This window comes from Phaseolus vulgaris, chromosome 9, assembly GCF_000499845.2.
Source record: "Phaseolus vulgaris cultivar G19833 chromosome 9, P. vulgaris v2.0, whole genome shotgun sequence".
Lineage (NCBI taxonomy): Eukaryota > Viridiplantae > Streptophyta > Magnoliopsida > Fabales > Fabaceae > Phaseolus > Phaseolus vulgaris.
The window spans coordinates 36,392,240-36,419,132 of NC_023751.2; the positions used below are offsets into that span (position 1 = coordinate 36,392,240).

Sequence of the window (26,893 nt, forward strand, 5' to 3'; positions counted from 1 at the left end):
TCCAGTACTACCTTTCCACAATAAAATATTCTTATTTCTTTAATACAATAAATTTACGATAAAATTCATTAATACCATTTAAGACTGTTTCGATATAATAATTAAAAAAACCGCAATTTTACTATTTAAATAGAAAGAAAAAATAAAATTTAATTTTTTTCGCTCTTATACGAAAATTTGAATATAAATATTTTATGTCTTTAACATAACAAATATAATTGAGGACATATATAATAATGATATGATTAATTAATTATATCTTTAACATTTTTTTTCTATATTTATTATAATAAAATAAAATAAAAATTCAAATCATAATTATAAAAAAAATTCAGTTTATTTATTTATTTAAATAATTGATACAATCCACTGTGTCATTATTTGAAAACATGTATGATATCTAATTTGTTGATTTTATTTATAAAAAAAAAATACATTAACTACCAAAATGAATGGACAAGGCTTTCATTTATGAACTTTGAAGGGGACTACTTTAACTTGTATACATAATGGTGTATTTATTATAGTGTAATATAAACTTCACTTTTCTAATGTTGAGGGTATTGGAATATTTATGATCTATAACAATGTGTTTTTACGCCAGCCATTTTCCTTCTTCAAGTGACTAAAAACATGTTTGCAAGCATATATTTATTTGTTGATTTAAACTATTTTACTATTAATAGTATACTATATCTTAAAATGTTTCTAACAAATTTTAAAATTAAATTAAATAAATCATTTTCTAACCATACTATAAGAATCATCTGTTTTTGTTAGTACTTGTATTGATTGGGATATGATGATTTTAGGACATATTTTTATTGATTGACTTCTTAAAAAAAAAATTCATGTTAAGATAATACGAATTAAGGTAAGATAAATTCTACAAAAAGTTAGGTAATGTTAATGAGAATTCTCATATACATGTTAGTCACGTCCAAAGGTAATAGAGTCTAACAAGATCCTATAGATAAACACAATTGTCAAAAAGAATGTACATCATTATCACAAACTTTTGTATCCAAATATGATAACTTATCTAAGCGTTAAATAACCTTTTCAAATACACTTTTCGCTCGGAGTTGAAAGCCAGAGATCAAATAAAAGTCAAAGATCAAATAAATGTCAAAAGACGAACTAGTAGTGTGATAATGGTGGTAGTAGCACAACAATGAACAAAACTATTACGACAAATAATTGAGCAATAACAAACGATGACGATGAACATGACAAACAACGCCAACAATAAACCAATTACATCAATACTGGTGCAAGGACAACATTTAAAATCATGTTTATAGAAGTCTTTCATGCAACATCAAATATGAAAAGAAGAAAGAAAACCAACATGCAAGAAAAAAAAAATATATATAAAACATTACATTCTATATTAACCAACAATAGTTAGAACCATCGTCTTTTCTAATCATCAATAACTTAACTCTTCATTAGTACGAACATCAACTCTTTTCGACCACCACACATTTTCTTCCCATACCCTCTTACATTTTTACTATAAGATAATTTTTCTATATTAATTATTTTAGAGATTCTACATTTATTGTAAGGTTGATTTCTACCCAATCATTGGAGAAACTACATCATGGAGAGTTTATTTTTGAAAAAAAAAATCTTGAACACTATTTCTAATCCTCCAAATCAAAAGTCAGCATCTTCATGCTTGTTATCGTCCCCTCCCTCTCCTCATGCAATAATGTCCCAATTTCTAAATTCTCTTTTCACAACAAACCTTCCTTCTGCTACTGCCACTATAATTTATAACCAAATATATATTTTTTATTTATGAAAATATTATCGTATTTTTTTTTAACATCAAATACCTATTGTCATAGAAGACATATTTTTTAGTATTACACGTAATCTTCACTTTAAAGTTATCTCAATCCTTATACAAATCCACTAAAAATCGAAAAGGAAAAGTAAAAATAAATAAAAAGAAAGCGAAAGAAAATACACAATATTCACCTGCATTATCTTACATCCAATAAAACTGAAAATTATTTAAATGGATTTTAAATATTTATGTCCATTTACTAAAGTATATATTTTGTAAAACTAAAGAAAATAAAATTTATCAAAAAAAATAATATATATATATATATAACATTATAAACTTAACCTAACTACCACTAACGGACAAATTTTTACACCAAATAATTAGAAAGACGCGACCAGAAACATTATTTTCAACAGCCGTGTGCTTCATAAATAATACAAAGAGAATACAAATTACTATTTTCTTTCTAAACACTAATTACAACTTTATGAGAGCGCGTGTGAGAACAAATAGTTAATTAATATAATATATCATAAACATGAGTAATAAGTTAATAAATTGTAAAAATATATATTAATTACATTCTTTATAAAAATGCTTCCTACAACTAAAAGATTATAAAAATAGTGTTATTTTCAATGTATTTATTTATTGATACATTAAAAAGTATTTATTGAGGTCGCTAAATCTAATTAGTAATACAAAGTTTAGATTTTTACATTTTTATTCAATTACAAATTATTTTAAACATGAGATTTAAAGTATTTAATATAAAATTTAATAATCTTATTATGCATGGCCATTTTTATTTATTAGTAATATAAATATTTGTACACTTCTTGTGATTTAAATTAAAGTGTAATAAAAACCGTCACCAACACAATCTCTATCACGACATTATTCGTTTAATTTGGGAATGAGACTTACCAATTGAAAAATGAAAGCTTGAACTTCACTTAAATTTAATTTAAAAAGAAAGTGTATAAGAGTGTGAATTAATAATAATAATAATAATAATAATAATAATAAAAATAAAATATTGCCCACCTATACTCTTTATTGTTTTCTTAAATTTGTTTAAAATTGAAAGATTTTGTTAAATCCTTTTCCTCCACTCCTTGTTTAAAGTCTCCATAAAAGTAAAAAATATTATTTAATATTAGAATTTATTTCTGTAACTTTTACCATTGGGCAGTGTTCCAACTAACTTTTTTTTATAGTTTTTTCTTTCCTTTTTAAGGAAAAGTTACCTCACACACTTTACTAAAACAAAAATATTTATCTGATAAAACAAAAATGTTTATTTCACTACGTTACAATTTATAATTCAATAAAAAATAATATTTTAATTATTTATAATTTTATAATTTTTTTAATTTTGAAAAAAATTCTAACATTTTATATTTTATTTTTTTTATTAATTTTTTCTTATCAAGTTTTAGTTACTTACTATTTTATATTTTGTACCTATATAGACAAAGTGAGTCTAGATAGTATTTGGAACTTGTTGTACAATTGTTGATATGACGGCTAGCTTCTCATTCCTCACTTCAAGTTTCTTCCTTTAATTGTTGGTATTCAGTCGGGGTTGACCTGAAAAAGGTATTTCGATCAAATAAGTACTTTGTGTAAATAGTGTATAATGAAAACTGATTAAAGTGTTACATCTCTCTAAAGAATTAATTTATAGTGTTTAATTATGAACCTTTCCTGTAATTGACCGAATTAGTGTTTGCTGATTTCTAGCATGATCCCTGGTTCATAAGAAGATATTTTGGTATATTTGGATAATGTTAGAATATCTGTAATGAGTTAATATCTTTTACTAAATCATTGTTAGTTGATTTCTCGAGAGGTGTTAACCGGATTTGATGAGATATGATCACGATTCACAGGGAATTTTCATATTTATTATTGTTGTCATTTATTTAGCATCTTTAATGCATATCAATGTGGTCGGTCGGTCACCGAAGCTAAGTGAATGGCTTGTACAATACCAACCGGTATATATTTAAATTAATCTTTAATTAAATTAATATGAATTTTATTATTTTAAAAATTAATAAATTAATTTATAAAATCATTTTTTCTTATAGTGTTTAATCTTAAATTTTTGTTTATTTTTTTACAAAATAAAACTCATTTTTAACTTTGGTATGTCATACTTTTTTTTCCATCAGTTACTTTTATTAACTTTAGAAGGTAAGAAGTCATTTCAGGATTAAGAACATAACCTTATTCATTTATTATTTTCTAACTTTGATATAGATTATACTAAAATAGGAAATGTGTTTTTTAAGGAAAACAGAAAATGTATTAGAATGTATGAACTTATACTAAGTAGAAAATGCGTTAGGATATGAATGACTCCTTAGAATTAAAAACCTTTTCCAAAATAGAAAATTTGTTAAAATTTAAGTAGTCTTATTAGTTTAAATCAGAATGATCAATTCAAGAATATAAACCGAAAAAATTTAATGTGTATAGATTTTACATCCAACACAATTTCATTGAAACAAAATCATCAAACCAAAAGTAATAAAATACATTATTCACTTATTTTAATGATAATTTATGTATATATTTTTAAAATAAAAATTATATTTTTATTATATAACCTATGAAGTTCGTCTTTTAAATGATGTGTAATGGTGTGTTTGTGTTTGTGTTGACACGTATTCAATACTCATAAACAGTTATATAAAAAAAAAAAGTTGAATGTAATTGAAGTAATAAAAATGAAAGGAAATTATAATGTGGTTGAAGTAAATATGAATGAATGAATATAATTGAAGGAGTTACGTAAGGGATAATTGCAGCTGCTAACACATGGAGATGCAAAAGCAACACTAACACTTTAGAGTTACAGAGAGAGAGAAGAGAGAGAAGAGAGTGAGGGGGCCCCACCACAATGCAACATCGCTCGTGCATGTCACGGGTTCGTTGGTGAGCCGCCAACACTTCCACCACAAATTCATATTATTCCCTGTGCTTCACTCGGTCCTTGAGATTGGGAAGCATTGGTGCCTAGCTAAGCTAAAGCTAAACCCTTCAGTTTTAGCTTAGCTTCTTCTGCTTTTGCTTTCTCCAACCATAAACAGCCGCCACCACCACCCACCACCATGTCTTACACCACCACCACCACCACTTCTCTTCACTCTTGCTTCCTTCTCTTCTGCCTCCTCTCAGCTCTTTCATGTGTTTCCATGTTCTCTGGTAATTCTTTTCTTCTCCCTACAGTTGTCTCAGAGAATAAAAAAACCAAAAATAAGGTTGTTGTGTTTTTGTTTTTGTTGTTGCGGTAGAGTCTCTGCATGAAGTGCAAAGACATAAGTCACCCTTTTAAGGATTCAGATTCCGTTTCCATGATGTTAGCACAAGATCTCTTTTTTCTTTCTCTCTCTCTCTCTCTCTCTCTCTCTCTCTCTCTCAGATTTCGATGCAACAGAGCCCAGAAAAGGCACACTCAGCGTGTTGACGGTTGAGATTCTCCCGTTTCTGGCGTCACCTTGAATCTCTCTCAGCCAGCTTACGCAAAAAGGAGTCTTTTTTTTGATAAAATATTCATGTGGGTCCTTGTATTGCGATTCTCCCTTTGACCATCTCTCTGGGTGTGCCTTTCTGGGCTTGTGTTGGGCCTGTGGATGAGTTGACACCTGATTCACATGGAGATGGCGTTTGTGTGAGGACTGAGGAGAGTGAGATCAGAAAAATTTGTGTTTTGTTTGGTTGCTGTATGTTGCGTGGTGCTAATGGGTCTATTCATGACACTTGTTAGTTCACTGGAGATGCTTGTGTTGACAAGATGATTTATAATAATTTATTATTCAGATTGGGACATCTGAGTTCAAGTTGTGTCTGAAATGGGTAGGGTGTTGGTAGGAGGGGTATGCTACTCTTGTCGGTCAGATTTTGAAATTAAAATTAGTCAATATAAAAGAGAAAGAGGATGATGTAACAATCTTGGTTTTTATGGCAATTGGGATTTTTTTTCTTCATAATTTGTAGTGAAAATTGTGTGTAACTGGCGCAAGTTAATTTAGAAAAAAGGAGTAAAGAAAACGGGAAGCACAAGGTAGTTTTGTTTGTTCTTGTCGATGGATGTGATTGATTGCGTGAATGTGCTAAGTACCTATTTGAAATGATTAGGTATTGAGACAGGAGATTTAGAAAAAAGAGATGATTTGTTTCCACAGATTCTAAGAGACGAGGCAGTGGCGAGGCTTTACGAGCTTGGGAAGGTGACTTATCTGAACTCAGCTTTACCTTGATAATTTTTCATTTATATTTCTACTCATACATCAATGAGTTTCTGTTCTTGACCTCAATGATCCATATCCATACAGGAAAATGCAGATAACATCAGTGTCTGTCAGTTTTAAAGTATATCATTGAAAGAAACGTGCAGCATTATGTTATCTATATTGCTTATTTCATTACTTACACTTCACTGTAAATTGTTTATTCTTGGAAGTTAATGTTGTTGTTGGATATACAGGTGAGTGATGGCAAAGGTTATTTGGAGAGGACATTCTTGAGTCCTGCATCCATGAGGGCAATTATTCTTATTCGTAAATGGATGGAGGATGCTGGTTTGAGAACGTTAGCTTTCTAACTTCTTCAACTCTCAATAGTTTTTCTGAAGACATGACTGATACTTTTGTTCTTTGCAGTTGGGTGGACCAAATGGGAAATGTACATGGTCGAGTCGATGGTGCAAACGCAAATGCTGAAGCTTTATTGATTGGTTCTCACATGGTGAGGCCTTTGTTCCCTCAATTTGTTTAAATAAAATTGAACCTTTCCTTGACAATAGTGATGATCCATTTTAATGATGGATATTAGGACACTGTTGTTGATGCTGGGATGTTTGATGGATCCCTAGGAATAGTCTCTGCAATATCTGCCTTGAAGGCCATGCATTTCAATGGAAAACTGGAAAAGCTAAAGCGCCCCGTTGAGGTTAGTCAAGTAACTGATATAAGTTTGCAGTAAAAGAGTACATGTTTGTGCTCACTGCACATTAATTTATTGCTTCCTTTGGTAATAATGATGTGCACTGAGAAAAAGATAGTCAGAAATATATATGGAAATGTTGGAACTATGCTACTGTTTTATTGATGCCATCTTATCTTTCTAATGCTTCAGGTGATTGCATTTAGTGATGAAGAGGGTGTCAGATTTCAAACTACATTCTTGGGCAGTGGTGCTATTGCTGGTATTTTGCCTGGTACAACATTGGAGATATCTGATAAGAGGTTTCACCTTGCAACTTTCTAGTTACATTTATAATAAATTTTGTATCATCGTTATATTTATTCATATACCTCTTTCAGGGATGTAATGATAAAAGATTTTCTTAAGGAGAACTCGATAGACATTACAGAGGAAAGTCTTTTAAAGCTCAAGTATGACCCAAAATCCGTTTGGGGTTATGTTGAGGTGTGATAAAATTTTCATTGTTCATCTTTTGAGCTATTTTTCTCAATAATTTCACCAATAAGCTCATGAAAATTTGCTTGGATGTTTATTACATGTTGCAGGTTCACATTGAGCAGGGTCCTGTGCTAGAACAAGTTGGTTTCCCACTTGGAGTGGTTAAAGGCATAGCTGGGCAGACACGATTGAAGGCATGTTACAATTAAAATTTTCTGTCGTGTGTTCTAATGTGCATTGTTACTTGGATCAGTTGTGGTGTTGCTTCTGTGTGAACCCAACAAGATACAACTGATTTGCTAAATTGTCTTTCTAACAAACAAGACTTTAATCTTTCATGCGTGTGAAACATATGATCTGAACTTGTCAACCAAGGATTTGGCTCATCTAAAGTAACTCACATTAGAGGATAAAGTAAGTAGTCTTAGTTGTTGATAAAAACATCAATGGTTAATATTGTATGCACATGCATAACAAATTATGAATGTGTTGGAATATCAACTATTGATCTTCTTATCAACAACTGACTGAGATTGTGCATTGTATCCTTACTCACTTAGGAGTCAAATCCAATACTCAACTACCTATTATAAGTTGGTGTATCTAAATAAACTTTCATATCTATATATGTTGGTTTATAATTCATACATAAACAAACCATGCAGGTTACAGTTAGAGGATCACAAGGCCATGCTGGAACAGTGCCAATGTCCATGCGCCAGGATCCAATGGCAGCTGCTGCAGAACAAATTGTAGTCTTGGAAAGCCTCTGTAAACATCCTGAAGAATTCCTTTCTTATGATGCTCATTGCAGTGATTCAACAGTGAAATCACTGTCAAGCTCACTTGTCTGTACTGTTGGAGAGATATCAACATGGCCAAGTGCCAGTAATGTCATTCCAGGCCAGGCAAGCGATGAATTTCTAAAATGCGCTGACCCTGGAATGTCAAAGTGGGCGTGTCTCATCATTTCATATTTGTGTAGTTGAGGCTCATGATGACTGAATTTTTTACTTGTTGTAGGTTACATATACCGTGGACATTCGAGCAATTGATGACCTTGGACGTGAAGCTGTTATCTATGATTTATCAAAACAAATTTACCAAATATGTGACAAGCGTTCAGTATCCTGCATTATTGAACACAAGGTTTGGCTGGCCTTCTTTTGTTTTCCTCACTTGTTTTATGAATTGTACTAACAACCTATGAGGCTCAAACACTCTTTTTAAATGGCGTGTTCGTGTCCGACATACGTATTGAACACCGACACTTGTACGACACTCATAAGACACATATCGATGAAGTGTCTAATTTAAAAAATATTTATTGGATTTCTGACCATTCTAACACGGTTCTAACACAATTTTAAAAAGGAGAAATACATTAATTTTCTAAGAACTCAAACTTATTGTATAAATTTTTATTATGATTATAAAAATAAGGAACAAATCCTTTTAAACCAACCATGAAAAACATCTTTCTGTTACAAAATAATCTGACACGTACTTATCCACATAATTTTTTAGAAATTATATGTATTTCTGTGTTTGTGTCTGCATCCGTATTATATCAGTGTCTATGCTACCTAACTAACAACAATCAATGACTTTGTTGTGTTGACTTCAGCATGATGCAGGTGCTGTGATTTGTGATTCTGATCTGAGTTCTCAGCTCAAGTCTGCAACTTATTCTGCACTAAAGAAGATGGAGGGTGACATTCAGGATGAAGTGCCAACATTGATGAGTGGAGCAGGCCATGATGCAATGGCAATATCCCACTTAACAAAGGTGACACATTTTTGTTCCTTGACTGTAGGTTTTGAGATGTAATTTACTCTGCAGAATCTGACAATGAATGAGGATTTGAACAGGTGGGAATGCTGTTTGTGCGATGTCGTGGAGGCATCAGTCACTCTCCACAAGAGCATGTGCTAGATAATGATGTCTGGGCAGCTGGTTTAGCAACCTTGTCATTTCTGGAAAATCTATCATGAGTGATATGATAACTGTGTAAAGCAATAAATAGATATTATAGCTTGTAATTATAGGTTAATTTATTGAGTTAATTCATGAGTTAACTCTTTTTTTCTTTAGTTGTTTGTGTCTTCTTATAGTTGTGTAATTGAATTTTTGGTTTTAGTTATCCTGTTATCAGGAAACGGCTCCAACTTGTTCTGCATCTTCTTTGTCACTGTCGGAAAAAGCTTATGACTGATTTTACTTTTTACTTTAATAGGTATATAATTTTAGTGTAAATGTCATCTAATCGTTATAGAATGTTTATCATACATCGTCAAAGTAAAAACACAAGGAGTTCATGTTAGATGATGATAATATAAAATGTTGGTGAATGCATGGATTTTTGTTCCCACACAAATGCTTGGTTCTTAATCCTTGCTTTGTTGAATCAAATTCATGGCATATATATTTTGTTGTATTTTAAGTTAAAAGAAAAGTAACAAATCATTAAAAAAATCTTGTCTTTCACCCAAGAAAATCATTAAATACTATAAAAAAAATTATTAAATAAAAATCAATTTTAAAGATTAAGAATAATTAGTTCTATATTGACTAAATTAGATATTATTTTAAATTATTAAATATTACAAGAAAATCATTAAATAAAAATCAATTTTAGAGATTAAAAATAATTAGTTCTATATTAATTAAATTATATTAATTAAATTAGATATTATTTTAGAAATTAAAAAAATTATTTAATTTTTAAATTAGTTTATATTATTGATAAATAGTTTTTAAATTAGTATCTAATTAGTTATTAAGATTTTTGCTACTAAATTTAAAATCTAAATAATTGATAATTAAAACTTTGATAGCTAATTAGATACTAATTTAAAGACTATTTATTAGTAATAAAAATTAATTTAGAATTTAATAATTTTTTTAGTCTTTAAATTAGTATCTAATCTAATTAATATAGTGACTAATTATTTTTAGTCTCTAAAATTGGTTTTTATTTAATGATTTTTTTAGTAGTGTTTTGAATGATGATATAATTGATTTTGGAGGAGATTGAAAAAGACAAGGTAAACCATATTTGATTCCAAACTATATGGTGGAATTGTGAAGTAGAGTTTATGTGCAAGTGCAACTCTTGGCCATGGATTGTCTTGGTTCAAAATAGTTTATGAGAATGATTGAGTTATGTCCATTCACAATGGTTGAACATAAAGGAATGGGAATGAAGATTTGTGGTCAAAGTTCAAATGTAACTGTCACAATAAAGAAAGGAACAAGAACCAAATCTTATTCGGATTCGTCTTAGGTCATTAGTATAAACTTTGGATATCCTCCCATGTTCTTCAATGCTTAGGTACCCAAAGGCTCATACCATAGTCTTAACATTAACATTTTATAAAAGAAATTCATGAAAAATATTTTGTCCTTTATACATGAACATTTTCTAGCATTGTCATCTTTTGAGATTGAATATATTGTAGCCTCTAAAATTATATGTTATGTAGTTTGATTAGATGCTTTGACGGAAGAATTACAGGTGAAAAATCTGCCATTAATCTAGCAAGGCATCCAACAAATCTGAAAAAAATCAAACATTTAGAAGTAAGGTTTCATTTAATTTAGAAGTAAGGTTTCATTTAATGAAAGAATAAATCACTAGGTTAAATCTTGCAGAACTGAAATTTAGTTTGTAAACATAATTATTAAGATTTTAAAACAAGAGAGATTCGTATGTTTAATAGATTCTATTGGAATTGTTTGCGTAGTTGCAACTTCGTTTTTTTAAAAAAAAAAATATGTTAGACATCATTATCAAAATTGTCATGTTAGGCTGACACACTAGATTTCAACATTTATCTACCATCATACGAAGAGAAAAAAATTATTAAAAAAAGAAAAAAAAGAATACATAGCAAGTATGGAAGGACTAAACAAAGACCCATATATAAGAAAGCAATACAATATTAAACAAGCGAAACATAGGAGTTTTACACCTATTATGAAAAAACACTAAAAGAATACTAGGAGGCATACTGTTATGCCAAACCTGATCATGCTGATGAATAAAACCTACTTCTCTGAAAATATGAGAAAGTTTAAAAGTAATTTTCTGATAAGCATAATAAGATCATCCATTGAAGAAAAATTAGCAGTAGGAAAAATCTGTTGAAGCCTACTCCAAATGTATGTGACAATAGGACACTCAAAGAAGAGGTGCTAAATAGATTTCCCATGTTTTTCACACAAGGAACACATGGAGTAGATCTACTCTAAATCACTTTATAGTGGGAAACCTCCAACGAAGAATTTTCCAAAGCATTACAGATTTAGTAGAGGGAATAGAATGAGACCATATTAACTTACCCCAATTACAAGAGTTACCTGGGTGAGAAAGGAACTTGCAAGGAAAAGCCACCATTCTCCTCTAAAGTCCAATTAGGCACATCATCATCTTGAAGAATGATCATGTCTTTAAAAAGATATGCAAAAGGGAGAAGAGAAACAAATTCATGTCAAGAATTACCATTCCAAACTTGAGAACATTAAAGACCAAGTTGACCCTCTCCCTATAAGGTATACCTACAAAAATAGACAAGCAAATTGGGGAGCACCATAAATCATTCCAAAATTTAATACTCTTACCTGTCCCAATCGTCTAGTAAGTTTGTTCAAGAATCAAATCATAAAATTGCTTTATATTATACCAAATTATAAAGATGCAACCTTAAAATTAAAGGAGAAGTGTCAAAGTTTAAAGTTTTGTTACTATTCATATAACTAGTTATATTGAAATATATATAATTTATTCATTTCTTTCAATTTATTAGTATTGTTTAATAAAAGTATCTAGATGTTATGGTTGTTGCACCAACATCTCTTAGGATTTTTTTTAGGGATGACAATACGGGCTAGCTCGTTCCGCATTTGGCCTACAAACTCGCATAGAATATGTGGACTGGTTTTACTAACACCCCCGCATAAGGGTTGGTCTACGAGCGTGCGGGCCAATCCACATAATTTTTTAGAAATTAATAAAAAATAATTTTTAAATAGAAATTTTGAATAAATTTAATTATTTTTATTTAGATGCATTAGGTAAATGGTCTCACAATAGTATTCTCATGACACATGATAAGATGGGAGTAAAAATTTCATAATGTAAAATATGAGGCTGCATAAAGAAAATATGGGGATGCAAAAAGAAATTTGTAAAATTTTTAAGTTTTACTGATCATTGAGATCATGCGGGCCAACCCGCCCCGCACTTGGCCCCCAAGGGCTGCGAGTTATTTGAGGCGGGCCTAAGCAGGCTAGTGAATTGGAATAAACAATCTAGGAAGTTTCTTCCTACACCCCTACGTTTTTCTTCCTGCACCCCCACAACGGTATGCAAAGACTAAAACTTGTTATTTTTTTAAAAACCCTAAAACGTCCCTAATTCCTAAAACCCCTAGAAATCTCACTTTCATTTTCTTCTTCCCAACGCAGCCAAAACTCCTGGTCTCCATTTCGTGCTACGCCATTCTAGAACTCCACATCTCTTAATGCTTTAGGGTGATCTTGGCAACCTGAAGTAAGTATAATTTATGGTTTTTGGATATGCACTTCTATTTTTTCTTTGTATTTTCGTTAGATTTCCATTTCGTGCTACGCCATTCTAGAACTCCACATCTCTTAATGCTTTAGGGTGATCTTGACAACCTGAAGTAAGTAGAACTTATGATTTTTGGATATGTACTTCTATTTTTTCTTCGGATTTTCGTTTCCACACTTCATTTATAATATTTCAGATAATGCAATCCAGTAGTTTTAACAAATAAAGAATCCATATATGTTTTTTCACATTTTGGATTATGAAATCCGCAGAAATCTCGAATTGATGCTTTCGATAAAATTTTGGATTGGTAATTTTGGTAATATTTCGAATTGTTGTTTTTGGTAATATTCTAGATTGATGAATCCGTAGCACATTATTTAATTATGGATTGATGAATCCATAGCACATTACTCAATCCCGATTTTTAGTAACCACAAAAACTCCATAATCACCAATGATTTAAAAAAAAAACTTAATTTTTATCTCTAGAACCCAAACAACACTTCAACAACGTAGCCTACTCCTCTACCATGCTTCGCACAACTACAAAAATCCTGCACCAACACCTGAGATGAGTGAAGAAGATAAACAGTGGCAAAGAAACTCCAGTGCTCCTTCTCAAATAATAGGTCAGGGTCAATTTTGAAATTTTAAAAATTATGGAGGTGCAGGAAGAAAAACGTATGGGTGCAAGAAAAAGAAGCCAACAATACCCTACATTTTTCTCAGCAGGCCGCAGGCCCGCAGAGTGCAGTCCACTTTCTCATCCTTAATATTTTTTTCTTTAGTGAGCAAACAGACTGTTTCTTCCTGCACCTCCATATCTTCTTCTGGCACCTCCATACACAACATGAAAATACATTTTTATCCTTCTTGTGCCACCCCCATAGAATAACTTCTGGATTATGTAATCCAGAAATGCATTTGAAAAAAGACTTCCGGATTACATAATCCAGAAGTTAAAAAAAACTTCTGGATTATGTAATCCGGAAAGTAATCATGCATCTGAAAAAAGACTTTCGGATTATATAATCTGAAAGCTAATTACAAATTTGAAAAATAACTTCCGGATTATGTAATCCGAAATATTACAGAGGAGCATTTTTGGAAATATGAAAATCTATGGAGGTGGATGAGGATGAAGAAGCAGCCGAGCAAACATCATCTAGACGTATCCATTCAACCTTGTATTTTTTGTCTCTTTCTATTTATAAGTTCATCTCTTTTTCTTTAATTTATTTAATCTCATACACTCGTTACTACTCTTTTCTATTAATTATATTATGTGAAGTTTTAATAACAAAATTTAATACGATAATAATGTTTTTTCACTATAAGAAATTAAAATAATAATAAAAGTTTATTATTTGTATTGTTAACGGCAGATAAGTTATTCATGCTAAGATAAGGATAGTAATTATTTGTTTAAATCCAAATATTTATATAATTTTAGAAAGTTTTATTTTAAAATTATTTTAAATTGAAATCTTAAATTAAAAGTTAAAATCTGATAACCATATTTTAAAATCTATTTTTCACATCAAACAAATGACATTAATTAAAACATATTAGTGGTAAAACTCATCAAAATAAAACTTCAACGGTAAAATGTAAAAGTCTAATGGTAAAAGACACAATAAGTTTTATTTTTTAATTTCTTTCTTTTTCATTATATGTTCTTATTTCCATGAATGGGTAATTTAGAGTTGAGATTTATCTGAGTTGGTGTCAACCATAATTATTAAGAATGATATCGATCAAACTTATTACTTATTTTTATACTGTCATTGGTTTGAGGATTAATTTTACCAATTTTTTTATTGATTTGGACAAAAAAATATTTTTAATTGACATTGAAAAAACATAATTAGTATTGGTAAAAAAATAAATAATAAACTATTAGAAAAGAATAATATTGACATATATGCTATGAAGTAATTTCTCAACTTAAAATAACCTCACGTTAAGTCCCAAGGAAAATTAAATTAAAGATAAAATGTGAAGAAAAGTAATATGAATTTGAGAAATATGAAAAATTGAAAATTTTAACTTTTAAGTAAAATTTGAAAATTTGTAATTTTAATAAATACGATTGCTCTCATCAAATTTAAAATTTCAATTTTTTAAATTTCTTCTACTCAAACAATATATATTATAAAAAAATTTCAGTTTTTTATAAAAATAAATTACCACTTTTAAATTCTTGATCAAGGGATAAAGATGAGTGGATATGAGATTTGAAGACTTGTCAAACACAGTACTTATCTTAAAAACTTCTCTAAGAAATTAGTGTTGTTTAGGATATAGGGTTTAGTTTTTTAATTTGAAACTTAATTATCAATTTAAATAGTTATTGATTAAATATTAATGCTCGAAGTTGACAATTGAGTTTAACTTTTGTTATATATATATTATTCATCATAATTATTAATTTTTTTTATCTTCTAATTAATAATTGTGAATATATATATATATATATATATATATATATTTAAAATACACCTCCCCATTTAGAATGGTAAGTTTTTCTCTCTCTTTGTATTTCAAATCTCTTATCTTTTTGTTTTTATATATGGTACTCAATTTGACTCATGCATGCTCAATTAGGAAAGATTAATTCTTATTAATATGGTTTGTGGTAATATATTTATTTGTTATGTTTGACTTTTTATGAGTTATTTAAGAAATTTTGTAGTATTTTCTATCTTTTTTGTCTCTATAGTTATAGTTATATGTCTTGGAGAGTAAGATGATTTCACATAAGAGTGGTTAATTTATATTTTGAATTAGGGTAGGTAATGAGGTGAGTTTTAAGAAAATTAGGTATGTTTGAAACTTAATTATTTATGTAGTTAGATGATCAATTGAATTGTAAATTTGATTAAATTATTTTATCCTAAGCTTTTTTTAGTGAATTATAAATATGTTACTTTCATAAAAGTGAAATTCTATTTTATTGTTTGCATTTTCATATATTACATAAATTTAACAACATAAACCCAATTCGTACCAAATTTGATTTTTTGAATTGAAAATTTTAGTTGACTTCTTTTGAAACTTTTATATATATATATATATATATATAATTATTTGATGTAAAATATTTTTAATGATTAATTTATCCAATTTGTATTTTTTAAACTATAATTGTTAATATACAACAATAATGATTATGATAACTTCTAACTTAACCAAATATATGTATTGATAAATATATTTTTTAAAAATATCAATAAGAAGTTATGTAGATATGTTTATAAATATGCAATTTTTAAAAAAAAAAAATCCTATAATATATTTTTATTTTGCATCTTTTATTTGTAATAGAGAATAATATATATATTTATTTTGTGAATATAATCTCACGAGTTCAATGATAAGTTATATATTCTTTCTTTTTTCAACCCATTGAAGCGTTTTTTATAGACTAAACTGTGACGGAACATCTCCAAAACGAACAATACATAAGATGCAGTGATGATGAGGACGAAAATATGTCTCAAATCCTTCGAATAAACATTTTATAGACTACATCTTTTATTTATTTCTGTATAGTATTAAAAAAAGTGTATTTCTATTTAACTTTAATATAATATTTGATCAAAAATATCCATTTACTTAATCAGAAACTTTTTAGGTAATAACAACCTTAGTTTTACACGGAATCTTTTGTCCCTAAAAATATTGAACATGAGAACCAATTTGGTTAAACATTTGGAAATTGGAAAGGAAAATACATTTTGGAAATTGGATAACCAATAATTTAAAGCTGTGAAAATGTCATAGATTTTGAAAACAATCAAAACAAAAAACAAAAAACAAAAAGTTATTTGTATTTCCAAGAGTTGGGTTTGTTCTTTAGGTCATGGTTTTGGCAGCAAACGGTTTTCTTTCACCGAACATTGCTTTTTCACTAAATACCGCAGCAAAACCGCGACCACAGTACATGGTTTTCTTTCTCCTACCATTCATGTTTTACTCTCTAGTCCTTCATATTTTATCTATTTACACTAATCATCCTTTAATAAACCATTTTTTACCATTCTAACATTCTCGTCTTGAAGGAATTTGCTTATGTAGTTTAAGAATTAATAACACTTAATTTAATAGTATATCACAATTAATTTACTTAATACAAATATTTTTAAATGGTTAAATACTTTAGTGATGTAAATTTCAAGAAAAAAAATGAAAATATTTTTTTTTGGTATTATTAGTACTAGTACCATTTGTACCAATTAGTACAACAAGGAAATAATGAGAAAATATAATTGAAATAAATTTTAATTTTATACATAGAATAACATGAATAGTTTATCTTTTCATAATTGCGTAAGAAAATATTTTTATAATCTGTATTCAAAACTAAATTATATTTTTTTTTTATATATGTTTTTGGTTTTGTATTTTTAAAATCTTTTTACATAATTCATAATTTGATCTATATTCAATTTTATATATTTTGATTAATTCAACTAGATCAAATTAAAATATATTATATATATATGTAAATTTGGTAATTTAATTGAAATTGTAGATTTTTCTTTCAGAAGGACTAAAATCGGATGAATGAAAATGAAAATTATGGATGAGGTATGAGAAATAATATTTGTTTTTAGAAATAAATAATAAAATGAAAATTTTAAAGTAAGTTAATCAAAATAATAATATCTATGCAGGTTACATGTCTAGTATGAACATAAAGTTGTTATTTTAATACAATAGTTATATCAAGAAGTTTTATTTTATTTTTTTTGTCTTAATTATAATATTTAGAGTTATTTTTATTAATATTTTCTAATATAATGTTTTATAACACTTAAATTTTAAGTTTATGATCTGATTATAATGCACAATGTATTTTACTTAAACAAATTGTAACATGAAACATCCCATGGAGAGTGAACATTATAAGTTAAATTTTAAAGTAGTGTAAGAATTTCATATTATTTTTACATGAGAAATATTTTCAGTATATTCTCATAAATATATTAATGCATTATCAGTGATTAATTAATTAAGTGTTTTAAATTATTTAATTGAGACTTATACAATTTTGTTAATGAAGTTTAATAAATATTAAAGATGGTATCAAGAGGTGTGAAGGGATATTTAATTATTACAAAGTTATTTTTATAAATTAATATTTTTTCATAAGCTACACTTATTTAATTCAATCAATAATATACATATTAATTATATAAATTAGGTATGCAATAGATATTTAATTTTAAATTTCTATATGTAAAAATTATTGTTTTTTTATATTAAATACTTTATAACTCATACCAGAATAGTTTTTAATTATTTTTAATACTATAACTTTTATTTTAATTATTAAATTCAATTAAATTTTATAGAAAGATATATTCTTTCTCTTTGTAACAGTAACAGTGTTGAAAGTTTTTTTAAATGGAATCTTAAAATAGAAAATAGCATTAATTATTTTTATCATTCATATTCACACATTTCAATTAATTTATAGTTAATCTACAAACATACATTTATTATAATCTGAAATAACATTTTTTCTGAAAAAAAATAGTTCATTAAAACAACACCAAATTGCTTAACACATAATTTTGGCAATATCAAAAGTAGTGATGCTTAAAAAAGTAGAAAGAAAAGAAAATGAACAGAACTTTTATTAAATAATAAATCTGAGATATGATGATTTTCCTCAATGCATATATAAGATCCTCTGGTTTGAGAAGGAAGAAACACCATCACCGGCTAAAGCTTCTCTCTCTTCTGTTTCCCACCAATAAAAAAAACATATGAAAATGTGCCCAATGTTTGTTTCTCATGATAGTAGAGAGAGTTCGGTCATCTTCTGCAGCATTTATGATTTAGACACAAAGTTCTGAACTTTTCACTTTTCTGAGTTTCTGGTAAGAATTTTATTTTTTGGGCATATGATAGTCAGAATTTGAATTTTATCATTTGTGTTCGGTGATTGTAAAGATATAATTTTTTTGTGATATGTTTGGTGGGGTGTTGACCTAAGCACACTCTGGTTTGCATGTGTGTTTTGGATGGAATATTTTTCTTTCAATGGTGGTATCAGGTGATTGGATCTTGCTTTTGTTATTGTTCTGCAGAGCTCTGTTTTGAATTTATGTCTTGTTGGGCATTTTCACAAATGAAAAATCTAATAGTTGTGAGTACTCTTTTCTTATTCTAACCTCTGAGCTGGTTTGGCCTCGGTGTTTACCCCATGTTCAATTTGACACATTCCAACTTGTGATTTTGCTTTTATTCTTGCCAGACATGCCTAGAAATAAGGATTTGGGTTTTATTGTATCCATTGGTTTAGATTCAGAAGTGAACATCCTTTTGATGTGTATTTTAACCAGCAATCAGAGGGTGGTTTAATTCAAATTTAAGATTGTGTTGATTTCAAGATTGTACTTCTTTGGTAATTGGTAATTGTTGCAGAAATCTTGTACATGCATTGATACAATCTTGGCTTTTCATTATGGATCTTGGGTGATTGAAGAGTCTAGGGAGGAATCTGGGCTGGTCTGTGTGAGATATTCTTCTTGTGCTTAGGATAAATAATGATTATTTTTTGACTTGGGTTGGATGATTGTAGATTGTAACAAAAGATTTTAAGTTTACAATATAGTTTTTGGAAACTGTGTAAATATTATCTTCATCATGGGAGTTGTATGCAAAATTAAGACATTACTTAGATGCCCAACCATAAAAAAATTTGTTCATGAATGAAAGTGTACGATATTTTTCTGAAATGATCTTCAAAATGAACCGGTTAACTTCCTGAAAGCTGGGTTTGACTACCATTTTTCAGGAATCTAACTTATTACTATCATTATTTTGTGAAATTATGACCAAATATACGTCACTCCTTGCAATGTTTGATCTGAAGATCCTGTTTGGGTTGGTACTTGTGGTGGTTGCTTGAATCGAACGATGAAGTAATGTGGTGTTTTACTATCTAAGACTAAATTCAGTTGTTTGTTATTGTTTTACCACATTGGCAAGTAATTGAATGTCCTAAATCATTTCCAGCTGCAAAAAGGCTTCAATTCTAGATATTTTTAATATTCCTGAATCTGTGTGTTCCTCGTTCATTCTAAATTATGTTATGAGTTCTGCTTGAGATGTTTCCTTATATTTTCTCTGTATATATAATAGATTTTGTAAGAGATTTTTGTGCTGATAAAAGAATAAAATATATACAATAGATTTTGTAACAGATATATGGGAATAATTTCATTTGCCTTCATAAACACAGTATCTTTCAAGGATATCATGGTGTAACTTTGCTACTTTCATATTTGTATAAAATACTCATTTATTTAAATCGGTTTTTCCTTCCTGAGAAAATGCTTGCTTGCTGGTATGCATGCCTTATATTCACTTGTAGCCTATTGAATACATTTCTTTATGTTTCTGGCTGCTATGTATGCATCCCTGACTTTGTTCATATTTATATCACATCATGTTTTATCTAGTAGATCACAAGCTTAATAGTTATTTTGAAAATTTCTTTTTGCACAATAATATCATTTATAGTATCAATTTTTCCCCTTGCTCTTGTCTCCACCTTTTCATAAACAACCATACTACTTGCAAAGTCTTATTATCATGTAAGCTCTTTCATTACTTAATTTTGTTTTAAAATTAACAAGGTAATTTTGGAATCACATATGCAGGCTTGTCAGTTTTGAAGGAGTTCTCTGCTTTACCAAATTAGGTTCAGTGTATTTTATATTGGTATTGTTGTATCGGAAATTGTTCTAAACAATCCCGTAACAAACCATGACATTGTTGGCTAAGTTACGCTGTGTCACTATAGATGTTACTGGTACCCTGATGGCTTACAAAGGGGAGCTTGGTGACTATTATTGCATGGCAGCCAAAGCTGCAGGCCATCCTTGCCCAGACTACAAACGTATGCACGAAGGCTTTAAGCTTGCATATAAGGAAATGGCAAAGAACTATCCCTGTTTTGGGCATGCAGCCAAAATGCCAAACATTGTGTGGTGGAAAACCTGTGTGCGAGATTCTTTTGTCAGGGTAAGACATTGGAAAGTCATTACTTTGGTTGTATGATGTATTAAATGTCATAATAGCTAAGTTTTTGGTATTTAGTTTGGTTCTAAATTTGTCTTCTGCTGAGCTAAGAAAGGTTTAACTCCACTCTTTATTGATGTGTTCAGCTGCATTTAAGCTACCAAAATTGAGCATTGAATTAGAAGTTCATAATATTTGCAATCCCACCTGTGAAAATTCATGCAGAAAGTTTGTTTTTTGGCAGGCTGGATATGTTTATGATGAGGAGACATTTGAGAAAATTTTCAGACGCATATATGCATCCTTTGGTTCATCTGCCCCATATACTGTCTTTCCAGACTCTCAACCATTTCTTAGATGGCTACGTGAACAGGGTCTCAAGGTTGGTATTGTGAGCAATGCTGAGTATCGATATCAAGATGTGATTCTTCCAGCTTTGGGATTAAACGAGGTAAATTTCCATTGTTTTTCTAAAGCTTGCTATCTCAGATCTGTAAATGACATCGAAAGATAAATTAACATTCAAAGACTACTTAGATACTTAGCCAGAAGTAGCATAATTTCACATTCTTAAATTTATGTGAGTGCACATGTTGGAAAAGATAGTAGAGAATGGTACACTTCCATTTTGAAACGCAATGCAGTTATTGATTCATGATCTTAGTAAAGGCTGCCAGAAGCACCTGAATTTTAGCCTTAAGAGAAGAAGAGAGAGTGCAAGAAAGACATTGGTGGAAATTGTTAAGAGGGATCTCATGATGAATAGTATCTTTCAGGATTCTGTTTGTCTTCAACTAAGTCTAATAATGTCATGCTATCTTTGTAACTGATATTAATTAATGAGACAAAGTTTTGTTGTTGTTGTCATCATCATCCTCAACTTTTCAGAACTAAGACTTACTAATCACTACAGGTCTTTTTGTTGTCCTGTATAATTACCCCATAGACAATAATGTGTGATTGCTATGTATGATGTTTAATGATGCAGGGATCTGAGTGGGACTTTGGTGTGTTTTCTGGTCTTGAAGGCATTGAGAAACCAAACCCAAAAATTTATGAGATTGCACTTGAGAGGGCTGGAAACATTCCACCTGAACAAACTTTGCATATTGGAGACAGCATACGCAAAGACTATGAGCCAGCTAAGAGCATAGGGATGCATGCACTGTTGATGGACAGATTTAAGACTCCGGAAGCTGCAGAATGGAAGAAAACTGGGGCAGTTGTTCTTCCTGATCTCTCTGCAGTACAAGAATGGCTTTCTTCAGCTGAGTCAGATTTCTAGAGGCTCTAACGTTTCTGAACTAGTACTTGTGTTATCATCCCCTCCCTAATCATATTACTATTTACTTTGCCTTGTGACATTCAACCAAATGCATGTGGCTGAATATTTCTCTCTAGAGCCATGCTTGAGAATCTAAAGGCTAGAGTTAGATGTAGCTCAAACTCAAACAGTAATTTGCTATTCAATATTTATTCTTATTTTACATTCTTTTCCGTAGGGTTCTGTGGTTTTCCTTGGTTACAAGTATGTTAAAAGTTTGTAGGTAGAATGGTATATTTGGTCCTTAAAAGGACATATCAGATTCAAGGTAGTATCTGATATCTGAGAATATTATTAAACTACAAAATTCCTCAAAATAGTTTCTGTATTTCCTATAAAAAAGTATTCTACAATACTTAAAAAACAAATGCAATCAAGTTTTAAGGGATTAAATTATATTTTAATGGTAACACATAATGATTAAACTCATCATGTCAAAGTTTTTCTGTTTATCTTTCTTTGTATCTGTTATTTTGAAGAAATAATGATGAGGGAGATGAATCTTTGCAGCTGGATTGTAGTAATCATAATGCCAACTTTTTTCAGGTCTCACTGATTACACTTGTTACGTTTCATATTTTTTTTCAAATTGACTTTTTTTCAAATAAACCTTTTTTTTAAAAAAAGATTACCCAATTAAACTCTGACAATTTATTTATGGAAGTAGACTTATTGTTCAATGCCAGAAATTGATTATTTAAAAAGAGAAAGGAGTGAAAGGAACAATTCTGAAAAAGGAAAAATAAGGGTAGCAAATTGAATTTAAAGTTATTAGGTTAGAGATATAATAATTAAATAACCTTTGTTTTAAGGTTATAATTAATTTTAATTTCAAATTTTTGTTACACCATATATAGGATGAATGTGTTTTATTTTTCAACATATATAGGATGAATGTGTCAAACTAAAAATGTAACAAGAGGTTTAAATACAATTTTAGTATTTGTAAATGAGTGAGTTTTAATTTTGTTTTTTATAATTTTTCATTTTGTAAATTTTTAAAGCAATATTTTTACCTTTAACCTTTATTTTAATAAAGATAAATAAAATTTATTTGTTTTATGTTTCTTAATTTTTTTAAAGAGTGAAATATTAACATCATATGATGCTTATATCTTTCCTTCTACACATAAAACACTTGATAGATAATAAACTATTACATAGTAATAGTAATAAAAATAATGGTTTTCAATTTTTAAGGAAGTAAAAACAAAAGAAAATTTATAAGAATTAAAATTAAAATTTTATTATTTTGTTAAGACTTAAAAACATACTTATATTCAAATTTAGAGTTAATTAAATTTTAAGTGCCTCATATATTTGAGAGTATTTTTAATAGTTTATATGAAAAAAATTAATTCTATTGAATACTTAAAATTTTATATTTTGCAATTGAGTCTTAATTTGGTTTTATTGTTAATTGGAGCACATGAAAAATCTCATAAATGTGAGTACTTTTTTTAATAGAGTTCTTCTAAAAAATTGTTTTATTGAATGCATAAAATATTTATACCTTTTTAATAAAGTCTCTACTATCAATTATCAATTGGGATGACCTGATATTTTTTATTTTGGAGTTTTAAGGAAAAACATCATAACTTTGAACAATAAAAAAATAAGTTATAGAACTTTAATTATCTTTACTAAACGTCATTGTTTCGTATCTTTATAAGATTGATGTAATTTTTGTTTCAGTATTTTAATTTATATGTCTAGTAAGTATAATTATGGTTTAAGAATTTCATTTTGTTATTGTTTAAGTAGTCTATGATGTTCTACTTGAAACTGTGAAGTCATCCTATTGATGATAAATATTTAATTAAAAAATAAAATAAAAATTAAATATTTAATAAAAAGTATTTTGATTTTTTTTTTAAATTTATGAAAATTTTAAAACTTAATTAAGTCTTAAATTATTATAAAAAAATTATTAAATAAAAACTAATAAAAAATTATTTTAAATATCAATAAATTTTTTAATTTTTAAAATAATATATAATTTAATTAATACAGTAACTAAATATTTTTATATTTAAATATAGTTATTACTTAATAAATTTGTTGTCACACATAAACTTCACATTAATTTGTAAGAGGGGTTGCATGGAAGTGATTTACTTTTATTAAATCCGACAATGAAGATTATGTATAACACTATAAACAACCTAATTCAGTATAACACTAACTTCTGTCCAAACCATATACTGTAATATTTTACTATCTGTCAAAAGTATGCTCTGATACACTGTATGATGAATTTGATAATGGTATGCAAAGCTTTTAAGAAAATTATGTATGTTATTGAAACATTCTTTCTGAGTCTTTTCAGTAAATACATTGTTCAGAGTGCTACCATTAGAGGGCTGTGATATATTTGGCATTAAATATTGGCAATTTGTTTATGATGCAGGAAAAACATTTCTTAGTGATGTTAACCGTGTCTGGACTGAAATGTTGAATATTGACATAGTAAACATTTTTATTAAAAAACCTTAATCCTTTTTCAGTTGCTCCTGTAGTATTGTTCAGTGCCCATGTAGCACCTTGTGTTGGATAACCTTCAGAGAAAATACACTGCAAGTACAGATGAATTTAAAAGTCATTCTGCTACATAATATTATGACCTGCATTTTTTGATTCAACTATTCAAGGACTACTAGCTTGAATAATTTCATGTAAATTGTGAAACTGGTTTGCGGAAGGGAAATCTGATTCAAAATACTCAAAACAAATACGCAAGATCTATGGCCCTTCTTCATTCTTGATGGTTTCTCTGTGATCAACTTTTGATTGCAGCTTTTCTTGTTGGTGAGCCATATCATAAGTTGCATGGAGTCCAAAGAGAAAATAGTATATCAGCATTACCACTGTGCACACTCCAAATCTTATGAAGGCTTCATACTCCAAAGACCCCATGAGAAAGATATTTGTTGCAATTGACAAAGATGGCAACCATGGAACAAGTGGAACACCCCAAACTCTTGGCACCCTTTGCTGGGTCAAAAACAGTGACATACCTAGAGTTGCCAAGAACCAAACAGGAACAGTCACAGTGTATCCAAGCCAACCATTCGGCCTCAGCCCCCAGTAGGCTGAAATTCCTATTGAGGAAGCAATAATGAGCACCAAGAAGATAACTAGCTTTACCAGGTTCTCCCTTGGTGTCACTCCTCTCACATAGTACCTCCTCACCAAAAGGGCAACAGATATCATCATGAAGACAAAGAGTGTGCTAACAGATATCAAGCTTGACAGCACCTTCAAGCCTGTGAAAAAAGCTATGATGGCACTTGCAATGGTGATCAAGAGTGTAGCATTTATAGGGGTTCCTGTCTTAGGGTGCACAAGAGCAAACCATGGTGGGATCATGTGGCATCGTGCAATATGAGTAATATAACGTGCCTGTGCCAATCTGGCCACCAGAAGCACTGTAGTCATTCCCTTTAGTGCTCCAAAAGCTACCACATACTTTGCCCACTTCATCCCCACATGCTGAAATGCAACTGAGAAAGCAGCACCAGTGTCTATTGCTGTGTACTTCTGCATCATGCTCAGTGAGAGTGCCATCAAGCAATAAATCACTGTGATCATGGACATTGACCCAACCAAACCTATAGGAATGTCCCTTGATGGATTCTTGGTTTCTTCAGCCATGGTTGCAATATGGTCAAATCCTCCGTAAGCAAAATAAATAATTGCTGCAGCTTGAAACACCCCTTTAGCCCCATAAGGTAAAAAGGGTGTCAAATTTGATGTGTCAGCGTGAGCAAACCCTGCAATAATCACAAATATAATAACAGCTGTATTGATTGCAGATGCTATCCAATTGAGATATGAAGTTTTTTTTGTGCTGATCATTGTAATTACTGCAGCAATTAGCAGAACCCCAGAAGCTATAGGGTCCAACAAGTTGTACCCCTCTTGAAGATTTGTTTTAATGCGCAGTGAATCCTTGGGACGGTTTAAAAGGCTTGTGAAGTAAGAAGTCCATGATCTGGCCACTGCTGCACTTCCAATGACACTTTCAAGAAGAATGTTTCCAGCTGTTATGAAAGCAACAAAGTCTCCTAATTCAACTCTCAGATAAGCAAATGAGCCTCCTGCTGATGGAACTTCTACAGCAAATTCTGTGTAGCAGAAAACAGAAAGCATTGCTGAGAAGCCTGAGGCAACATAGGATAAGACAATAGCTGATCCAGCATGGTCATGAGCCTCTTGACCAGTGAGCACAAAGATTCCTGCTCCAATCACTGCACCAAAACCGAACCATATCAGGTCCCACCAGTTGAGGCAACGTTTCATGTCATGCTCACTTTGTTTCTTGAGTTCTTCTGTCTCTGTGGCATCGTCTGATCTGCTGAGGAGACGGTCCTTGAACCTTGGCCATGATTGTGAAAGGGCAGAAACGTAGTTGTTCCAGCTTTGGAAGGACTCCTCTGGCAAGAAATCTTGTTTGCTCCATCTCCAATACCCTCTTTGAGGTTCTGCCTCATAATTGTCTCTTGCTGCAGTAGCCATTCAAAAATATAGTTTCTTTTCTGTAGCTATCGAGTTATTTTGAGGAGAAAAACAAGCATGAGCAGATATTTAGAAGTTCTGAATAAAGTCCTTTCAACTGTCTCAAATTCTTGTCAGTTTGTGTGGAAATTTCTCCCCTCATCCTTGTCTCTTATGTAAGCCATTAAAAATATTGCTTCTTTTCTTGAGCTCTTG

At 29.7% G+C, this 26,893-nt stretch overlaps 3 protein-coding genes across 5 annotated transcripts; 2 read left to right on the plus strand and 1 right to left on the minus strand.

The window, feature by feature from the left end:
* The first annotated feature begins 4,616 nt into the window (after nucleotides 1–4,616).
* On the plus strand, nucleotides 4,617–9,417 carry LOC137822678 (allantoate deiminase 2). 2 transcript variants are annotated; one of them, XM_068627623.1, is made up of 12 exons: nucleotides 4,617–5,017; nucleotides 5,951–6,042; nucleotides 6,300–6,403; nucleotides 6,475–6,559; nucleotides 6,647–6,763; nucleotides 6,950–7,059; nucleotides 7,138–7,243; nucleotides 7,345–7,431; nucleotides 7,903–8,145; nucleotides 8,261–8,386; nucleotides 8,865–9,026; nucleotides 9,110–9,417. In XM_068627623.1, the coding sequence occupies exons 1-12, from the start codon at nucleotides 4,924–4,926 to the stop codon at nucleotides 9,230–9,232; spliced, it is 1,449 nt and encodes a 482-aa protein (XP_068483724.1). In that variant the 5' UTR covers nucleotides 4,617–4,923; the 3' UTR covers nucleotides 9,233–9,417. The 2 variants fall into 2 exon arrangements, with proteins under 2 accessions (XP_068483724.1, XP_068483725.1); XM_068627624.1 differs by having other exon boundaries at nucleotides 4,642–5,017; nucleotides 5,998–6,042.
* A 9,081-nt stretch (nucleotides 9,418–18,498) lies between these two features.
* On the plus strand, nucleotides 18,499–22,343 carry LOC137821743 (uncharacterized). Of its 2 annotated transcripts, XM_068626482.1 has the most exons (5): nucleotides 18,539–18,707; nucleotides 20,496–20,536; nucleotides 20,639–20,859; nucleotides 21,101–21,307; nucleotides 21,845–22,343. In XM_068626482.1, exons 3-5 carry the CDS (start codon nucleotides 20,656–20,658, stop codon nucleotides 22,139–22,141), a joined length of 708 nt encoding a protein of 235 aa, XP_068482583.1. In that variant the 5' UTR covers nucleotides 18,539–18,707; nucleotides 20,496–20,536; nucleotides 20,639–20,655; the 3' UTR covers nucleotides 22,142–22,343. The 2 variants fall into 2 exon arrangements, with proteins under 2 accessions (XP_068482582.1, XP_068482583.1); XM_068626481.1 differs by having other exon boundaries at nucleotides 18,499–18,707; nucleotides 20,496–20,859.
* Nucleotides 22,344–24,634: 2,291 nt separating this feature from the next.
* Nucleotides 24,635–26,893, minus strand: LOC137820644 (cationic amino acid transporter 5-like). The gene has a single exon (XM_068624827.1). It carries the CDS (start codon nucleotides 26,696–26,698, stop codon nucleotides 24,923–24,925), a length of 1,776 nt encoding a protein of 591 aa, XP_068480928.1. The 5' UTR covers nucleotides 26,699–26,893; the 3' UTR covers nucleotides 24,635–24,922.